General features: G+C 56.1%; 1 protein-coding gene across 4 annotated transcripts; it reads left to right on the top strand.

Moving 5' to 3' along the window:
- The first annotated feature begins 1,422 nt into the window (after positions 1–1,422).
- RPS19 (ribosomal protein S19) lies at positions 1,423–17,256 on the top strand. Of its 4 annotated transcripts, XM_088027630.1 has the most exons (7): positions 1,423–1,530; positions 2,007–2,077; positions 2,379–2,479; positions 15,416–15,742; positions 15,922–16,040; positions 16,598–16,666; positions 16,801–17,256. In XM_088027630.1, exons 2-7 carry the CDS (start codon positions 2,007–2,009, stop codon positions 16,918–16,920), a joined length of 807 nt encoding a protein of 268 aa, XP_087883756.1. In that variant the 5' UTR covers positions 1,423–1,530; the 3' UTR covers positions 16,921–17,256. The 4 variants fall into 4 exon arrangements, with proteins under 4 accessions (XP_087883756.1, XP_027943774.1, XP_087883755.1 ...); XM_028087973.2 differs by lacking the exons at positions 15,416–15,742; positions 15,922–16,040; positions 16,598–16,666; positions 16,801–17,256 and adding exons at positions 8,498–8,681; positions 9,212–9,266; positions 10,243–10,310 and having other exon boundaries at positions 1,428–1,530; XM_088027629.1 differs by lacking the exons at positions 1,423–1,530; positions 15,416–15,742; positions 15,922–16,040; positions 16,598–16,666; positions 16,801–17,256 and adding exons at positions 1,695–1,718; positions 8,498–8,681; positions 9,212–9,266; positions 10,243–10,310.
- The last annotated feature ends 483 nt before the right edge of the window (positions 17,257–17,739 follow it).

Below are 17,739 nucleotides of genomic sequence, written 5' to 3'. Positions count from 1 at the left end.
ATGCTTAGAAGCATGGTTTATATTCTAGACTGAATGTTTGTGTCACCCCCCAAATTTCCTATATTGAAACCTAATATCCACTTGTGATGGTATTTGAAGGTGATGCCTTTGGAAGGGATTAGTGCCCTAATAAAATATTCCCCCAAAGAGCTCCCTCACTCGCCTTTCTGCCATGTGAGGACATGAACCAGGAAGCTGGCCCTCACCAGACAGTGATCTGCTGGCACTTTGATTTTGGACTTTCCCAGCCTCCAGAACTATGGGAAATAAATTTCTGTTGTTTATAAGCCACTGTCTGTGGTATTTTGTTATAGTAGCCTGAACCAACTAAAATAGTTGGGTTTTAATTTTTTAACAGATACTGGTATATCATATTGGCTTGTTAATAACCAAGGCATTTTGCATACACAGTATCTCACGGTGGAAAAAATTAATATTATTTGCTCTGATGTTTTAAACTTTGTCTTTTCAACATAAGAGCCACACGAATTTAAGTGTCTCCCTTTTGCAGCAAGTTAACAATTTTATTGGACAAGTGTGTCCCTCGTTTTTGGTTGTTGGACCCGACAAGGATTAAACTAGATTACACATGTAGCACTACATAACGTTTATCTGTGCCTAGTACAGAGGAGGCACACACAAAAATATTTGCTGATGGAATTAATTTGATACACCATGTACAGGAACAGTCACTTAAAAAGGGCAAACAAACGGGATTTCGGTATATCCATTTAAATTGTATTTTCTTTTTCTTAACGGAGAGAATGAAGCGTTGAAAGGCCAGTGAAGTGGATAGATTCTAAGTGGGCAAAATAAACCCAAAGCGCCGAGCGAACAGATTGAGGCACTAGGAGGCAGAGCTGCACTAACTTCTCCGGAGGTCCCGCCTCCGCCTCTTTGTCCCTGCCCTGGTCTCCTCCCCGCCTGCGGTGCCTCGTTCCCACTGCAGTCGCCTGGGCCGTGATGAAGCAGTTTCCGCCCTAACAGGGGTGGTCCGGCGCCTCCTGCTCTCGCGAGGACTGGTGGTCGAACACATTTCCTCTTTGCTCCTCAGCTGGGTTCCCCGTCACAGTTCCGCCCTTACTACCCTCACTTCCGGCCCAAAAAGCCACCCAGAGAGGGGGGTCGCCCCACGGGGGCTCGGGCGGTGGTCGGGTCCCTCTTTCCTGCCCACCCAAAGGCCCCACAACTTCCGCCACCACCGTCTCCTCCGCCGCTGGTCCTTCCGCCACGATCGACCAACCAGCTCAGGACGGGAGCTCTATTTCGCTCCGGGAGAGGAAAGGGCGGGGAGGAAGCACGCCTCCATCCCCTCGCCCATGGCTTTTCCCTTCGCCCGCCCGCCTCATCATCACACACCCTCCCACCTCCGCCGAGGCGAAGCCACATTCGCCCTGAGAGAGGCGGGGCTGCTCTTCTGGCGCCGCTCTCGCGATCGCTCAGACCTCTCGCGAGACCCGACGCCCGACTTGTGCGCCCGGGAAACCCCGTTGCTCCCTTTCCCCTGGCTGGCAGCGCGGAGGCCGCACGGTAGGGCGGGCGCTCCGGTTCGGGCTGGGCGCGGGGCGTCAGGGCCCGACTCCCCAGCCGGGAGCGCGTGCCGGGGGGCTCCGGGGCGACTGCGTGGGGCCGCTCCGCCCCCTGGAGCCGCAGCCACGTGCGAGCGGCAGGCCCGGGCATGCCCGGTCGGCGCGGTCCGGGAACCGAGACCCGGCCAGGTGGGCGGCGTGGATGCGGGGGGCGCCCCCCGATTCGGGGGCTGGGGTTTTCTAGCGTTTCCACAAGGACACGCTAGTGCGTGTTTGTGCTTGTGCGACCCGCAGAGACCGTGAGCGGCGGTGAACTCGAGCACCCACAGGCACCGGGGCCTTTAGGGCCCAGTACCGAAGCGGGACCTTGGGAAGTAACGGGAGTGCGGCGGTTTCAGTGGCGTGGCGGGGGAGGCCCCGGCTCTGTCAGTCGTCTGCACGGGTCCCGAGCTCACATGCTTGCTCGCTCTCTCTCAGATGCCTGGAGTTACTGTAAAAGACGTGAACCAGCAGGAGTTCGTCAGAGCTCTGGCAGCCTTTCTCAAGAAGTGAGTGTGGGAACGGGGTCTTCACGGCGGTTGGAAGCTGTGGTCTTTGCCTGGTTCCTCGGCAGGCGTTGTTTCTCTCCCCCGGGGGGTGGGGGGGGGAGGGGCTTGTGTGAGGTCCCAGAGGGGAGTCCGCTTGTCTGCATGAGGCCTGGGTTTGGCTTGTAGTTGGGTTTCAGATGCTTTGTATTCTGGGACACATGGGGCTCCTGGTAACCTACAGTTGTGCTGAGCAGAAGGGATTGGGGAGGGGGTGGAGTTTGTGCAGATTCCTGAATCGTGCCTTTCTCACTGTTGGTCCCAGGTCTGGGAAGCTGAAAGTCCCTGAATGGGTAGACACTGTCAAGCTGGCCAAGCATAAAGAGCTTGCTCCCTACGATGAGAACTGGTTCTACACACGAGCTGGTGAGGAACTGGGGCCTCTGGGGAGTCGGGGCCTGGGTGACCTCTGGCATACATCATACCTCCCCATTCTCTCCATGAGCCCAAGATTGCAAGAGGTGAAACTCTTTAAATTATAATTGACGTACAGTGTGAGAGGAGAAACCTCAGACTGTTCCTGCGTGCTTGTGTGACACTCGATAACTTCACATTCTGAATCTGTTTCTTCATTTGTAGGAGGTTTGTGTAAGGACTTGGGGCTTCCTCTGAGCCTCCAGGGAAATCAGGGTCAAATGAGTGTTCGTATTTTACTTAAAGGTGGTGTGTTTTAGAGGGAGGCATTTATCTTTCTATGTTCATGGGGTCTAGACTCAGATTCTTCTCTACTGCTTAACTGTGTGACCTCCATCTGCATGTGCCTCTTGTGGTCCTCTCTAAAGTGGGGCTAATGATTGTACCATTGGAGGATTGTAGTGGGAATCAAATGATCTTTTTTTTTTTTAAAGATTTTTTATTTATTTATTAGAGAGAGAATGAGAGATAGAGAGCATGAGAGGGAAGAGGTTCAGGGGAAGAAGCAGACTCCCTGCTGAGCAGGGAGCCCGATGCGGGACTCGATCCCGGGACTCCAGGATCGTGACCTGAGCCGAAGGCAGTCGCTTAACCAACTGAGCCACCCAGGCGCCCCGGGAATCAAATGATCTTATGGCTGTTAAAATGCTATAAACTGTACCTATGGCAGAGTAATCCTTCAAGAAAAGTTAGCTGTCTTGTTTTTATTCAGATCATCAGGCCAGCTTTTTCTTTGACTCTTAGTAAGTTATTCCTAAGAGGTTAAGGTTTGGTCAGGTCCCTCCTTGCTCTAAATCTTCGTAAGTCCCACATGCCTAAAAGAAGGTCTTATGGTCACCCTGTACCCATGCCAGCCCCCTCTCTCTATTAGTCTCCCAGTGATGATTGGAAGGAATGACTTAAATGTAGCACCTGATAGCACAGTGCTAATTTTTACCTGTCCTTGACATTTCAAGTTTCTCCAAGCTGTCACCCCACGAAGGCCTAACTTAGGGATTGCAGGGGCGGGGGGCAGTCAGTGCAGGATTGTTTAGGTGGCAGCCTCTGCACAGGCCTTCACTGAGGGCCCTCAGCCTCTGCAACCATCAACCTTCCTTTGTGCCATAGGGGCTCCATCCTGGCCAAAGGTTGTCTCCAGATAGGAAGGAGGTGGGAAGCAAGCATTGAGAAGACTTCAGGATGACCTTGAGAAGAGTTGGTCTCTGTACAAGTTGCCTTGGTACTTCAGAACATGGAGCGTTTCGTAGATTTGTGGTGCAGTCGTGCATGAAATGTCATGAGATCCACTCTTAATTTAGGGTCTAGACTGGGCACAGGGGCCAACATGACTTGGCCACAGCAGACCCCTGAGGATGAAACAGTCAACTCTTGTGTGGGTAGGGTGAGCAGCATATGGTGGGAATCGCTTGCTGTGCTTTTAGAAAGAAAAAGTGGGGGGGCGCCTGGGTGGCTCAGTTGTTAAGCATGTACCTTAGGCTCGGGTCATGATTCCAGGGTCCTGGGATCAAGCCCCACATCGGAGACTCTGCTCAGTAAGAAGCCTTCTCCCTCTCCCACTCCCCCTGCTTGCGTTCGCTGTGTCTCTGTCAAATAAATAAATAATAAATCTTTAAAAAAAAAAAATGGAGCTGGTGGAGGGAAGCTGATGTGACTTCCCCGGGCACATCAGGGATGGACCCTGAATGAGACCACCACCCCATCTACCCGTCTTGGGAAGCAAGACTCCCTGGCCCTGAATGTTCTTTGGCAGTGCCCCAAGAATCAGTTAGTTGGTCAAGGCAGCTTTGGATCTAAGATGAGAAATTCTACTAGCTTTTTTTGTATGGTCAGGTAAATGTACCTATTTTGCTTAATCTGTCTTATCAAAAATCTCTCAGGTAGTACTGGTGATTTCTGTTTAATGGTGGTTGTCAGGAAGGTCAAGTAACATGTCAGCTAATGATACCACAGTCTACCATTCCCATGCCATCACTTGAGGCGGGGTTCTCCAGCTCTCTTCCCTTGGCTCATTTCATACTTTACATTTTTGTAGATGGGGAAAGATTCGTGGGAAATTAGATAAAGACTCTGGGCAGTACACATAGATGAGTCTTACTGTGGCTGTGGTCCCATTCTGCCCGCTATGCCCCTTCTCTGACAACTCACACTGAGTGTACATCTTCTACCTGCCCTCCTGGCCTCCCATTTAAGATTCCCAAATGCCTTTTTAAGATTTTTTATTTGTTTGCAGCCTGACGTGGGGCTCAATCCCAGGACCCCGGGATCACGACCCAAGCCGAAGGCAGACACCTAACTGACTGAGCTACCCAACTGCCCCCCCAAACTCCTTTTTTGACCTCACTTGCCCAGCTGACTTAGTGGCATAGTATGGTGGTTCTAGACCCAGGTCTGTTAAGTACCTTTTTGTTGGGACACCGCCATGCCTATTTGTTTATATCCACACCAGAGGCAGAGTTGCAGTTGTGACAGACCACGTGGCCTACAAAACCAAAAATACTGACTTTTGACCCTTGGGGTGCCTGGGTGGCTCAGTCGTTAAGTGTCTGCCTTCGGCTCAGGTCATGATCCCAGGGTCCTGGGATCGAGCCCCGCATCGGGCTCCCTGCTCCACGGGAAGCTTGCTTCTCCCTCTCCCACTCCCCCTGCTTGTGTTCCCTCTCTCGCTGTGTCTCTCTCTGTCAAACAAATGAAATCTTTAAAAACACACACACACACACACACACACACACACTGATTTTGACCCTAAGGAGAAGTTTGCTAGCCTGGAGTGCTCCCACCTAGTTAGAGTTAGCTCATACTCTGAACACGTCAAGGAACTGAGGTACAAACACTTCACAATGACCCTGGGAGAGCATGGCACGCTAACTCCAAAACCGGAGTCTGTGCTGTATTTGCTTTATTCCTTCTCCGGATCATGGGGCCTTGGCCTCTTGTCCTCTCGGGGGTCTGGAACCAAAGCACAGTGGGGCAGTGGTCTGTCCTGGGAGGCTGAGCCTTGGCAGCAGGTGGTGTGGGGATTGACTTCATGGAGTGACAGGTTCTGATCTCGGGGCGGGGGGGGGGTGATAAAAACAAGGCAAATGGAAGAGCCCACCTGAGGGTGCTCTGGAAAAGGGACAGCTATAGGAGTAAGAAGCACCAAGGCACAGTGGTGAAGGGTGAGGTAGGTAGGGCTAGAAAGAACCTGTGTCAGGAGCTGCTCTAAGAGGAGGGGCAGCGTCAGGGAAAGACCATTGTAAGGTTTTGTGAAGGGGGTGTTGCAGGGTGTCCTTGGGCAAGTCTCTTGACTTCTCGATTCTCAGAAGGTCCTGATTGGGAGGGAGGTGAGACTCCCCATCGTGTCTTGTCAGCGAGCAACTCTGAATTGGGACATCTGAGCGCGTTTTACTGTAGGATGGAACCTGGTCCTCTGCCCCCTGCTGTGTTAGTGGCAGGATCGAGGCCTTGGAGACTGTGCAGGAACAAGTTAAGGGGTGACAAGGTCGGGAAAGTGATTCTGTCCTTAGAAGCTTAGTGGAGAAGGGTTGAGGGCAAGATGTATCTGGGAGGCCTCCTTTCTCCACTTTGTGCCTCTGTAGGTCAGGAAGGGATCACAGACCTGAACTTAAAACCAGCTGTTGAGACGCTGGGCTGCAAAGACACTTGGTGCAGCTTCCTTGGGCTGCGGTGCTCCAGTGCCCCCTCCCCTGTGACCCTCCTCCGGCTGGCGGCCCAGTGCTGGTCCCTCCTTCACAGTTGGAGGTGTGGAGTGACTCGTCATTACTAGGGACAGGATTTCCCAAGAGGAGCACAGCAGAAAGCCTTTAGAGGGACTTAAGGAGAAGCCAGTTGTGATGACACCTGGCTCGCTGTGACCCTCATAAACAGCAGCTTGGATGGCCTGGATTGGTGATGTTACAACTCCACTTCAAAGGGATTGGGACCTGGGTCTCTTGGGGTGGGGGTGTGTGAAAAATAGGTCAATATTTTGTAGAATTCATGTATTTCTGTAATACTTTTTCAATTTGTGGAGTTAATACTCTGCCTTGTAATGGGTCAGGAAAATAATTATCAACTGGGTTGGCTGGGGGGACACCTAGGCTTGTGATGTCTGACACCACACCAGATAGTTTTATGCAGCTTTAAAAAAAGTAAAGGAACCCACCACCCGTTCCTTGAAGAAACTAGTATGTTGAATTTGGCTGGAGCTTATTCTCTGCCGCTCCTCGGGATTTAAGGAAGTCGTGCCCTTTAGGTACCGTGGCCCAGATCACCTGAATCCGGGGTGGACTCTCAACAGCTGATGAGGAGCAGTGTTGGGATTCAGACCCTATGTTACCAGACAGCCCAGGGGTTGGCCACCCCTTTTCGTAGAGCCCAGATGAGGACCGGGCGGAACATTGGTCCGGTCTTGGCCAGGCATCTCCTGGGCATCTGTGTGCTTAGGAGTATTCATCTCACCCCTTTCGTGAGGATGTCCTGCTCTCCCCAGCCCTGGGTACAGCCCAAGTGGGAGAGCAGCTCTCCAGCCCAGTCAGGGCGTGGCCTGGGACAGGCTCGAGAGAAAGGGTGGTAGTTGTTGGGCATGTGAGCTGGTCTTAAAGTCTGGAATTCTCCAGTGATATCACTGGAAGGGGAGTTTTGGTCTTGGAGGTGTGGGGGAGGTAGAGTGTGGGGTAAAGTGGGGTAGGAAGAACCAAGGAGAAGAGTTTTTAAAGTGAGCAGAGGCCGGAAGCAGTGAAACGGAGGAGCTTTTGTGTATGGTGGTCCTGATAGGTGGGGAGGGTTTCAACTGTGCTGTGGCTCCCACAGCTGTGGCTGTATCCGGAGACCATGTCGGGGTAGGGGTGGGGAACAAGTGCTGTGGAAGAACTGCTCTGGGAGGGGCAGGCTGAGAGGAAGGGTACCCACTTCACCCCCACCCCGAGCTGGCCGCATGGACATGGCCTGGCACCAGCTCTCAGGAGTAAGTAGTTACTGACAGAGTGAATCCTGATTCCCTCTCTGATCTGTAGAACTAAGCCTTACGTGCTGGGCTCTAGGGGCCCTGAAATGACCTGGAGTCCCTGTATCTGGCCCTAATGCCTCCACATTGCAGTGGCCCCCTGAAGTAGAAAGCCCAAACAGCCCCTGTAAGGGGCTGTCCCTCAGAAACAGTCTGGAGGGGTTGTCCCTCAGAGCTGTGTGACATGAGGCCAGTGAGTATCCTCCGGAGCCTGTTAGCTTTTCTGTGAAGGAGAATAGCACTAGACACCTGGGCAGTGCTCACAGCCACACTCTTCTCAGACACTGTTATTCCTGATTTTCAGATGAGGGTGAGTGACTTGCCACGGCCATACCATCAGGCTGGGTCCTGAGGCCATCTTACTGCCTTAAGGAAGAGAATGAAAAGGGGGTGGCACAGGGCCCGGTGGAGAAGTGGTCCTGTTGAACAGAACAGTGAGGGACCAGGGACTTGCCCAAGCCAGGCTAGGGATGAGACCCCTGTATCCACGGGGGTATTCATTCCCATTCCAGTTTGCATGGGGTGTCCGCTGTAGCCTTGAGTTCTCCGGGGCTGAGGGGCTCGGGGAGCTGCACTCAGGTGGCGGCATGACCCTTCTCATTACCCTGCTGCCCCTCGGCCCTGGGCACGTGGAGGTGGACAGTCATGGCTTAAGCATTTGCTAGGGTCTACCCATAGGACAGAGTCCTACCTCACAGCAGCACTGCTGTGGCGGGCCCTCTGGTCTCCCAGGCTGGGCACAGGGTGCAGGGAAGCTTAGCTGCAGGATAGCTAGCAGTGGGGGCCTAATACTGGGTCTTGGTGTGTGTTCTCAGTTTCCCCAGTCTATATAATGGGAAGAATTAGCAGCCACACACGGAATTAATAGTATGTGTGACCTCGAGGAAGGCCCTTCTTCGGCCTGCCTCGGCTGTGGAGAGGAGTCTTCTCTGCTTGAGAAAGGTTCTTACATCTCCTGCCCACACCCCCGCCCCCCCCCCCCCCAGCTTCCACAGCACGGCACCTGTACCTCCGGGGCGGCGCTGGGGTCGGCTCCATGACCAAGATCTACGGGGGACGTCAGAGAAACGGGGTCATGCCCAGCCACTTCAGTAGAGGCTCCAAGAGCGTGGCCCGCAGGGTCCTCCAAGCCCTAGAGGGGCTGAAAATGGTGGAAAAGGACCAAGATGGGTAAGCAGGGGCAGGGGGATGGCTGGGAACGGGTGGTGAGGAGACTTGGGGTCAGATCACCTGTAATGAAGTTGTCTAGAGCCATCCTTCCCCCACGTGGAGAGGTGCCAGGTCTGTCCTGCACGGTCTGCAGCTGCCCCTCAGGCAGGCAGGGGATTCTGCAGAAAAGCAAACAGTGAGGGGCCTCACCCCGACCTCTCTGGCTGACTACCCCGAGCTCCAGGAAGGTAATTTAGCGACTGTCCGCTTTCATTAGCCTGCTCGTTAACTTTTCCCAATTGATTTTTCGGGGCTTTTGATCTAATGCTTGCACAAACGACACCCCGGCAGCTCCCAGGGGGGGCTCCCACTCCTGCCCCCAGCTCGTTAAAATGCAGCCGACCAGGGCCCTGAGTGGGACTTGGCTGGTGTCATGTGGTCCCATGGCCAGGTGCCTTCTTGGGAAGCCTGGCTCACATCCAGGAGGGGCCTCGCAGCGACAGGGCTGAGAGCCTGCACTCATGGGGGGCTGCTTGACTGTTCTCCCACAGGGGCCGCAAACTGACACCTCAGGGACAGAGAGATCTGGACAGAATCGCTGGACAGGTGAGGCCTGGGTGTGTGCCAGGGCTGGGTCCCTTAGTCACTGCCCAGGGAATTTTCAGAGCCTGGGCTTTGTTAGATCAGAGTTTCCTCCCCCGGAGGTCACAGCCCAGCCTGGTGGGGGTCAGAGGAGGGCTGGCCTGGGCGGGGGGGCGCAGGGGGGCGGGTGCAGGAGAAAGAACGTTTCTGACTGACTTCCTGCTAGAGCTGGTTGGAAATGCGGGTGCTGGAGTGCAGCTGGGCTTGTTTCTCATGCAGGACATGTTCCTGGACATACAACTCCCTCTTCCCAGGTCAGCCTTCTTAGGATTCTGGCTGCACTGTTTCCTCCTATTCTTCATGCTTGCTGAGCACCAGATGGGATGGCTGTGGAGAGGGGGAGGCAAGCCAGCTCAGAACTCAGGTCTCCATCCAGATGACTGACTGGCTGGACACCTTGGGGCAGAGTCCGTTTGCCTGGAGCCGGTCTCCCCGTCTGTGGAGCAGTCTCCTCTTGCCAGCCTCAGAGGGTGGTAGTGAGGGCTCAGTGAGCTACAGCAGGAGGAGCCCCCAGGGCCAGGCGTGAACCCGTTGTTGGTTTTCTTCTTTATGTATCATTGACTCAGGTCTCCTAGGAGCTTTGGAGAGGGCTTAGTCACTTAGTCCAGGAGCAGAAGAGAATAGAAGGTGTCAGCCCCCTGAGCATCTGGGGGCAGCCTGGAAGGAGCTGGTGAACTCTTCCAGGGCAGGGCAGAGCCTGGCACGGACATCCGTGTGGGTGACGGGGCAGTGGTGTTGCAATCCCATTTCCTGTCTTCGAGTCCCAGTTGACGCTTCTGTAAAAGGACGTGCCTGAGGTTGTAGGGATCAGATCAGATGAATGCATGTCAGGCCACAAATCCAGTTGGCTGGTGTCCCTCGGGTAGTGGGTAGCTGCTTCAGAGTGCCCGAACACAGACCCCATGGCCCATCCTGATTACTTCCCCATCTTTTCCCACAGGTGGCAGCTGCCAACAAGAAGCATTAGAGCAAATGCTGGGTCAATAAATTGCCTCGTTCGTAATCCTGGTCCGGGTCTCTCACTGGCTCTTGCCTTCCATTGGGGGCAGGAGGAAGGAGCACTGCATGGCACTTCTTTCCTCATGAAGGGGGAGCCTGGGGGGCTGTGGCACCAATACCCACTAGAGCCTGAGGCCCAGCCTTCCCAACTGAAGCCCTTCTACCCCTAGTGGGCCCTGTGCCCCAGCTAGACTGGTGGTTGGGTGGGGCCGGGACCTGGAGGCTCTCACCCCTCCCCCCACATCCTGCCTTTGCAGTTCTCAGTAAGATGAGAAACCGAGAAAAGAGTGGCTGTTGAAGCGGTGGCCCCAGTTGGGGCCTGTGCTGCAGAGGTCGCACTCTGTCCCCCGCTGGAACAAAAGCAGGAGGGGCAGGTGGCTTCTTCCCTAAAGGAGGTAGACTTGGGACAGCCACCTTTCACTCCTGGTGGCTCCTTGAGTGTCCCTGGTATGCACCTTTTGGAGCTAGTTGTCCCTGCCCAGAGTTGGGATGGGGTGCCACTTCCCACACCCACCACTGCCCGAAGAGAGGGTTGTGTGAGGCTCCTGCACAGAGGTTGAGCTGGGCCGTCAGGCGGCACGACCTCTACAGTCCTGCATGGCAGTTGGCTCTCGGTGCAAATGGGGTGGGAGCTCTGAAGGGCACCAAGTGGGCATGTGCCAGACCCCAGAAAGCTGAGCCTGGAGAATTGGCCCCATGTGACCAAACCCACCTCCTCCTTGGGGAACACTACGAAGCAGAGCCTGAGCTGGCTCGGCCAAGGTCTCCCGATTTCCCCCAGCCCATTATTGGACCCATTTACTTCCAGTGCGAAGCCTGGGCTTTGAACTCAAGTGACTCGTGTTCAATAACCTTCCAGCTCTGACCCTAATTCTATGCAATCCTGAACCACTTACTCCCCCTCTGAGCCCTCCGCTCCTTGTCTGGATCACTCCTGAGAGGTCTGCAGAGTTACCGTATAGATAGTGCCTTGGCTCAGAGCAGTGCACCAAGCACACGACCAGTTACTTGGTGTTCAGGATGGAAAAAATCAGTCCCACGTCCGGTGGGGAATGAAGCTGTCATCCCTCCCAGCTCCAGCTCAAGTTTGTGCTGAATAAACAGCCTATCATGTGCAAGGCACTTAATAAATCACTTAATACAACTAGGCAACCCTGTGAAGGTGCCAAAAAGCACCCGCATTTTCGGTATTGGGAAAGTAAGTCACAGGTTGGGTCGTTTGCCCATGTACCACAACGAGGGGGTGGCAAAGCTGGAATTTGAACTTGGGCAACCAGGCTCTAGTCACTGCAGCTCATTGCCCCATGGAAGTAAGGGAAATGGAAAAACAAGGCGTGAACGTTACGTACCTGGGCATGGCCTTGGGCCAGTCACTCCCTGTTCTGGGCTCCAGTTTCCTTTTTTGTCAATTGAGGAAGAAGACTTCTTGGAGTAGACAAGCGAACACAATGCAGCAAGGCCCAGGACCTGGTTGGCAGACGGCTAAGTGGCCGGTGGGTGGCGTCCCTGCAGGCCAGTGTGGCCTGAGGGCCTGCAATCCAGCAGCTGTGCCTCTGCGGCCGCGAGGGGGCAGTCGAGGGCCTGGAAACTGCCTCAGCCGACGGAGGGGAATGCTGCAGTATCTGAGCCCGGGGGTTCTTCCTAGGTGGGGGGGTCATAAGGAGGAACTAAAGTGCGGAGGGGCTGGTGACCTGCTATAAAGCAAGGGTCGCAACAGAACACCTGGGTCCTCGGAGGGAAGGGAACGGGGGAGGGCCCCCAGGCCAGAGAAGGGGAACTATGTCCTTGCAGCCTCAGGAGGGGGACAAGGGTGGTGGAGGGCCCAGACAACAGTAGGCTGACAGAGTTGAGATTCAAACACAGGAGTCACGAACTCTTGAGGCCCATGCTCCTCTGTGTGGGTGACAGTTGGATTTTGTTTTTTTAATTATGAAATGATTCAAGCATGCAAAACAGCATACCTATTAGTGTAAGAAAGACCCGTGGGCCCACTACCCAGCTTAAGTAAAACAAGACCTAAAGCTGAGACAGGAAACGCCCTCCTCCCTTCCCCCAGAGGGAACCCCTCTCGGGAATTGGGTGTCACTCACCTGCATGGGTTCACACCTCCACTACAGAGGCACATGTCCCTAACGGCACCCAATGTTTCGCCTTTTGAAAACAAGTCAGTTGTTGCACGCTGCATGTGTTGTGTCATTTTCATGTCATTACTGAGACGCAGCTGGGTTGACGAGTAGAGCGTCTTTTCGCCTGCTGAGTACTTTACTGGCGGCCTACGTCACCCCGTGTGCATCCTGTTCTCCCGTACATGGACTTTTTGTTTCCGCTTTCCTACCAAAAATCTCCCTGTGGTAAATTTTTTCCCTGTGTGTCTCCTTGTGTGCACATGTGATGGTCCCCTAACTGCTCACAAACATCTCAACAGTCTCCTGTGATTCCCCACCCCCACTCCTCAGACTCCGTTTCCTTCCACGTGACCTAAAATGCTGCCCAACAGCAGGTGGGCACACACAAGTGACTCAATCTCTGCTCCACCACTCCCAAGCTGTGTTACACCTGGCAAGTGATGGCATCTCTCTGGGCCTGTTTTCTCTCTAAAATGGGGGGTGGCCTACCTTGCCCCCTTGTGGGGAGGCTGACTCACATCAAGAGCCCGTTGTTGCTCTAACTCCTCGGGTGCTGGGAACAGCATCTCATGTCACAACACTGGGGAGATATTCTTATGCTCATCTCTCATGAAAAATGCCCAGGCTGGGGGTGCCCGGCTGGCCAAGTCAGTAGAGCATGTGACTCTTGACCTCTGCGTTGTGAGTTTGAGCCCCACATTGAAAGCAGAGATTACAATAAAAAAAAAAAATTTTTTTTTAATGCCAAGGCTCAGAACAGGAAGCCACCACCTAGTCATAGAGCTGGTCGACCTGCCCCATTTATTTGTCCTGAGCATTAATAGGAGTCACGTTTTACTGAGCACCTACTATGGGCTGGGCCCTGTGTTCAGAACTTTGCATGCACAACCCCTTTAAATCCTGGATTCCAACGCCAAGAAGTGAGGACATGGAGGCTCAGAGAGGAGATGAGCTTTGCCTAAGGCCAGTGAGGAGTGGATAGGAGGCTCAGAAGCACCACCCTGACAGACCTGCGGGCGCAGGCCAGCCCACAGGCCTGGCTTGGCCTCTTCGGGAGGGAGGAGGTGGGAGGTGAGGAAGAGGGTGGGGAAAGAGGCAGCAACCTCAGGGTCACAGCCCCACCAGCTGGTATTGCTTGGGGTGTGGGTGGGGCAGCCTGGAGGGCAGTGTTGATGAGGTGCCCCCCTTCCCCAGCACTGAAAAGGGGCTCCAAACGCAGTGGGGTGCCTGAGATTCAAGGCAGAGGAGAAAGCTGTTTCTCTGAACTCTGGCTCCCTCGGGCTTCCTTCCCAGGGCCAGCCAGTGAGGAGCCAGGCCTTGGACTGGTCTCTTTCCCCCACCCAGCAGCCTCCCCCCAGGGGAATTGTGGCCACAGGTGCAAGGAGCAGTTTCTCTCCACTCCGGGCCTGAAGCGTACTGGCAGGGGCTGCCCCCGGGGCCCACAGCTGAAGGAGGGCCCGGCAGTGGGGCCGTTGGAGCCTATCTCCGGCAGGGCTAGGCAGGAAGTAGGGCGGGGTTAGCCGAGGTGGAATCTGGTACCCCAGGACTGCTGCGACCCAGACTAACCAACCCACTGGGAGAGATGCCTGGGGGTCCCGGAGTCCTCCAAGCGCTGCATGCCACCATCTTTCTCCTCTTCCTAATCTCTGCTGTTGGCCTGGGTACGTGGCTAACAGGCTGGTGCTGGGGGCAGGGGGGAGTGGGGCAGGGAGGACTGAGGAGGCTGGAGAGAGGGCAGAGGCAGAGAGGCACTGCCCAGGGGGTGAGGAGCCAGCAGGTGTGGGGGCGGCGGGCAGTGCTGGGAAAGCCCTTGAAGAAACTGCGTCCACCTGCTTGACCATCACAAGCAGGCCGCAGGTCTGAGGGGAGGCCAGAGGGGGCTCAGCAAAGTTGAAGGGGCGTCTACAGCCACATGGAAGGAGACAGGGGCAACAGACGACTTCCCCACCCCCCTCAACCCCACAGGTCAAAATAAGGAACTAAGGTTGCCCTTGACTGAGCTCCAGAGCTGGGGGCAGGAAGGGGACTTGGGGGGTGGCGCTCAGCTTCAGAGAGAAGAAACAGCTTTCTCCTCTGCCTTGAATCTCAGTCACCCCACTGCGTTGGGAGCCCCTTTTCAGTGCTGGGGAAGGGGGGCACCTCATCAACACTGCCCTCCAGGCTGCCCCACCCACACCCCAAGCAATACCAGCTGGTGGGGCTGTGACCCTGAGGTTGCTGCCTCTTTCCCCACCCTCTTCCTCACCTCCCACCTCCTCCCTCCTAAGAGGCCAAGCCAGGCCTGTGGGCTGGCCTGGGAGGCTGGAAGCTGGGGTTTCCCCAGCAGCCAACCCACTTTGCCGAGGCCCTCCCCTACCCCGCAGTGCAGCCGCCAACTGAACTCACTCCTGACCCCCAGGTTGACACAAGCAGAGAATGAGGGGTGGGCCTGAGGTCACAGGCCAAGGCAGGCCCCAAGGCTGGCTGAAACGCCAGCCACTCTTGCTGCCCTGGTGTGCCAGGCAACCAATCTGCCCTCCCTGGGCCTCAGCTGTCCCACCTATAAAATGGGACAATGAGAGAACCTACCTCTTAGGCTTTTGTGAAGATTACACCAGCTAAGGTACCAGGTGCCAGGCAGGGCTCAGGGTGGGAAGGTGAGCCTGGAAGGCCTTCAGGAGGAGGTGATGTCCATCCAAACTGATTCTGGACGGCGCTCCCTGGACAGAACCCTCCTATCATTAGGAAGCCAAATATCCAAACACCTGTGAGTTCAGCGGGGCCAAAGCACAGGGCGCAGGTGGGGCGGGTGGCGAGAGGTGGCGCTGGAGAGGTGCGTGGGGGACTCGCAGGGGTGTGTCCCCATGCCAGGGTGTCTTACCCTCTTCCCCCAGGAGTGTCCTCAACCCCCTCCCCCACCCCACGCACCCCAGGGTGCTGCCGCTGGGGGGGGCAGGGCTGGGGCCTGTGTCCCCACCCGCAGTCCCCAACTCCTCCGCCTCTCCGCAGGCCCCGGGTGCCAGGCCCTGTGGGCGGACGGGGACCCGCCCTCGGTGACCGTGAGCCTGGGCGAAACGGTCCACCTGCAGTGCCTGCACGACCGCAGCAGGCCCAACACCACCTTCAACGTCACCTGGTGGCGCGTCCTCCAAGGCAACACCACCTGGCCCGACATATTCTGGAGCAATAGCCAAGAGCCCCACGGTGAGCTGACCATCCACACAGTGAACAAGAACCACACAGGCATGTTCAGGTGCCGGGTGGAGGAGAAAGACCTCTTCACCCAGAAAGTCCTCAGCTTCCAGCAGTCCTGCGGCACCTATCTCCGCGTGCGCGGTGAGTGCCGGCCCCGGGGAACCAAGGGCACCCATCGTGGGCATCCTCGCTCCCGGCTCATGCACACTGTGGGGGCGGGGGGGGGCAGCTTCAAGGGGTCTGGGCCTTGCTGGGGGCAGGGCTGGGTAGCCAGGAGGGCGGGAGGCACGTGTGCTCTGAGCGGCACCCCCTCCTCACAGAGCGGCTCCCCAGACCCTTCCTGGACATGGGAGAGGCCACCAAGAACAACATCATCACAGCCGAGGGCATCATCCTGCTCTTCTGCGCCGTGGTGCCTGGGACCCTGCTGCTGTTTAGGGTGAGCCCCTGGGGACCTGGGCCCTCCGAGGCTGAGGTCCCCTCCTAAGATGGGAGAGTGACAGCACCCTCACAGGGCTGAGGGGCACATGAATTCATACCATGACAGGATTTTAAAAGGTGCGTGGCTCAGAAGGGCACCCTTGCTCAGGCTCCCCTCAGGACTGTCCTCCCTCCTCCCACCCCCCAGCTATCCCTCACTCTTCCCCCGCCCCAGCCATGGTGTCTCACTCTAACCCCCCCAACCGGCAGTGCAGCGGCCCTCCAGATGTAGCCAGGGCAGATGGGGGCTGGCTGTCCTCCCAGAGCTTCTGACCTGCACCAGCCCCGCCTTAGGCCCTGGGACTGCCACTGCCATTTCTGTGAGAACTGTTTATTCGTGCAAGAGCAATAAAGCCAGGGACCCAGAGTCACCTGCCACTCACCCGTGGTGTGGCTTTGGGTGCGTCCCTTACCCCCTCTGGTAAGGCACCTCTCCGGCATCCAGGAGGTTTGTTCGGAAAACACATTCTCCCCCCACATCCCCTCACTGAGGCTCCCGATCCCCCCTCCTCGCAGAAACGATGGCAGAACATGAAGTTTGGGGTGGACACCCAGGATGACTATGAAGATGAAAACCTTTATGAGGTGAGTGGTGGGTGGGGACAGGTGAGGGGCAGGTGCACTGGGGTTCTCGTGGGGGTCCTCCCTGGGGTCGTCTGGGGGCAGGGGTCTGGGCGTCAGGGCGCTGAGGCCCCCCCCCCACCACATGTTCCCCTCAGGGCCTGAACCTGGATGACTGCTCCATGTACGAGGACATCTCCCGAGGCCTCCAGGGCACCTACCAGGACGTGGGCAGCCTCCACATCGGAGACGGGGACGTCCAGCTGGAGAAGCCGTGACCCTGTGGGCTGCCCCGGGGCAGACGTGCTGCCAGCTGTGGTGTCCCCCCACCCCTTCCTGTTCTCTTTTCATAGTCTCCCCCTCCCCGAGTATCCTGACTCAACTTCCCCCTTGAGTGTGTCCGCTCTTCTTCCCTCCAGACTGTCCTCATCCCCTGCACACACCCCAATTCACCCCTCCTCCTGCTGCTTTTCCCAGCCTCCCCCCACACCCAGCGGGTAATGAGCCCTTAATCGCTGCCTCTAGGGGAGCTGATTGTAGAGCCTCCTTCCTGTCACCTCCCCCTCCCTGCTCTGTCATGGCCACTTAGTGATAATAAATCCTTCCCCAGTGCAGACCTTGGCAGGAGTCATGGATCTCATGGGGATGCTCCCCTTCTCTGGTGGGACTCAGGAGTCCAGGCCCCCAGCCTCCTTCTCTTCCAGACCCAGGATACTGCTCCCACCCCCCCCCCCCACCAACCCCTGCCCACTCCCTACACCTGGGGCCAGGTAGCCAGAGAGAAATAGGAAGCATTTGGGGAAGCACCTCACCCTAGGCTATGTCCCTGAGCAGAGAGGGGACACAGAAAGGAGCCAGGTGACCATATTTATTTATGCATATTTTAGTCCCACAAACACAGGCGCCTGTCTGGTGGGGCTGGTACCCAATTCGGACTACAGCCAGGCCACACCTATTATTCTCTGGGAATGGAATTGCAGCAGGGGCATCTGGAGAGTCTGTGGCTCTCATCTGGGGATGCGGGGGGAGCCCTGGGGGACACAGGGACGCAGGGTTTCTGGGAGAGGAGAGAGAGACTGAGACACAGAGAGATAGTA

Source organism: Eumetopias jubatus, unplaced genomic scaffold (genome assembly GCF_037043125.1).
Source record: "Eumetopias jubatus isolate StellerSeaLion01/CBP00866 unplaced genomic scaffold, mEumJub1_p1.0 scaffold_10, whole genome shotgun sequence".
In the NCBI taxonomy this organism is placed as follows: domain Eukaryota; kingdom Metazoa; phylum Chordata; class Mammalia; order Carnivora; family Otariidae; genus Eumetopias; species Eumetopias jubatus.
This window is presented reverse-complemented; position numbering and strand designations above follow the sequence as displayed.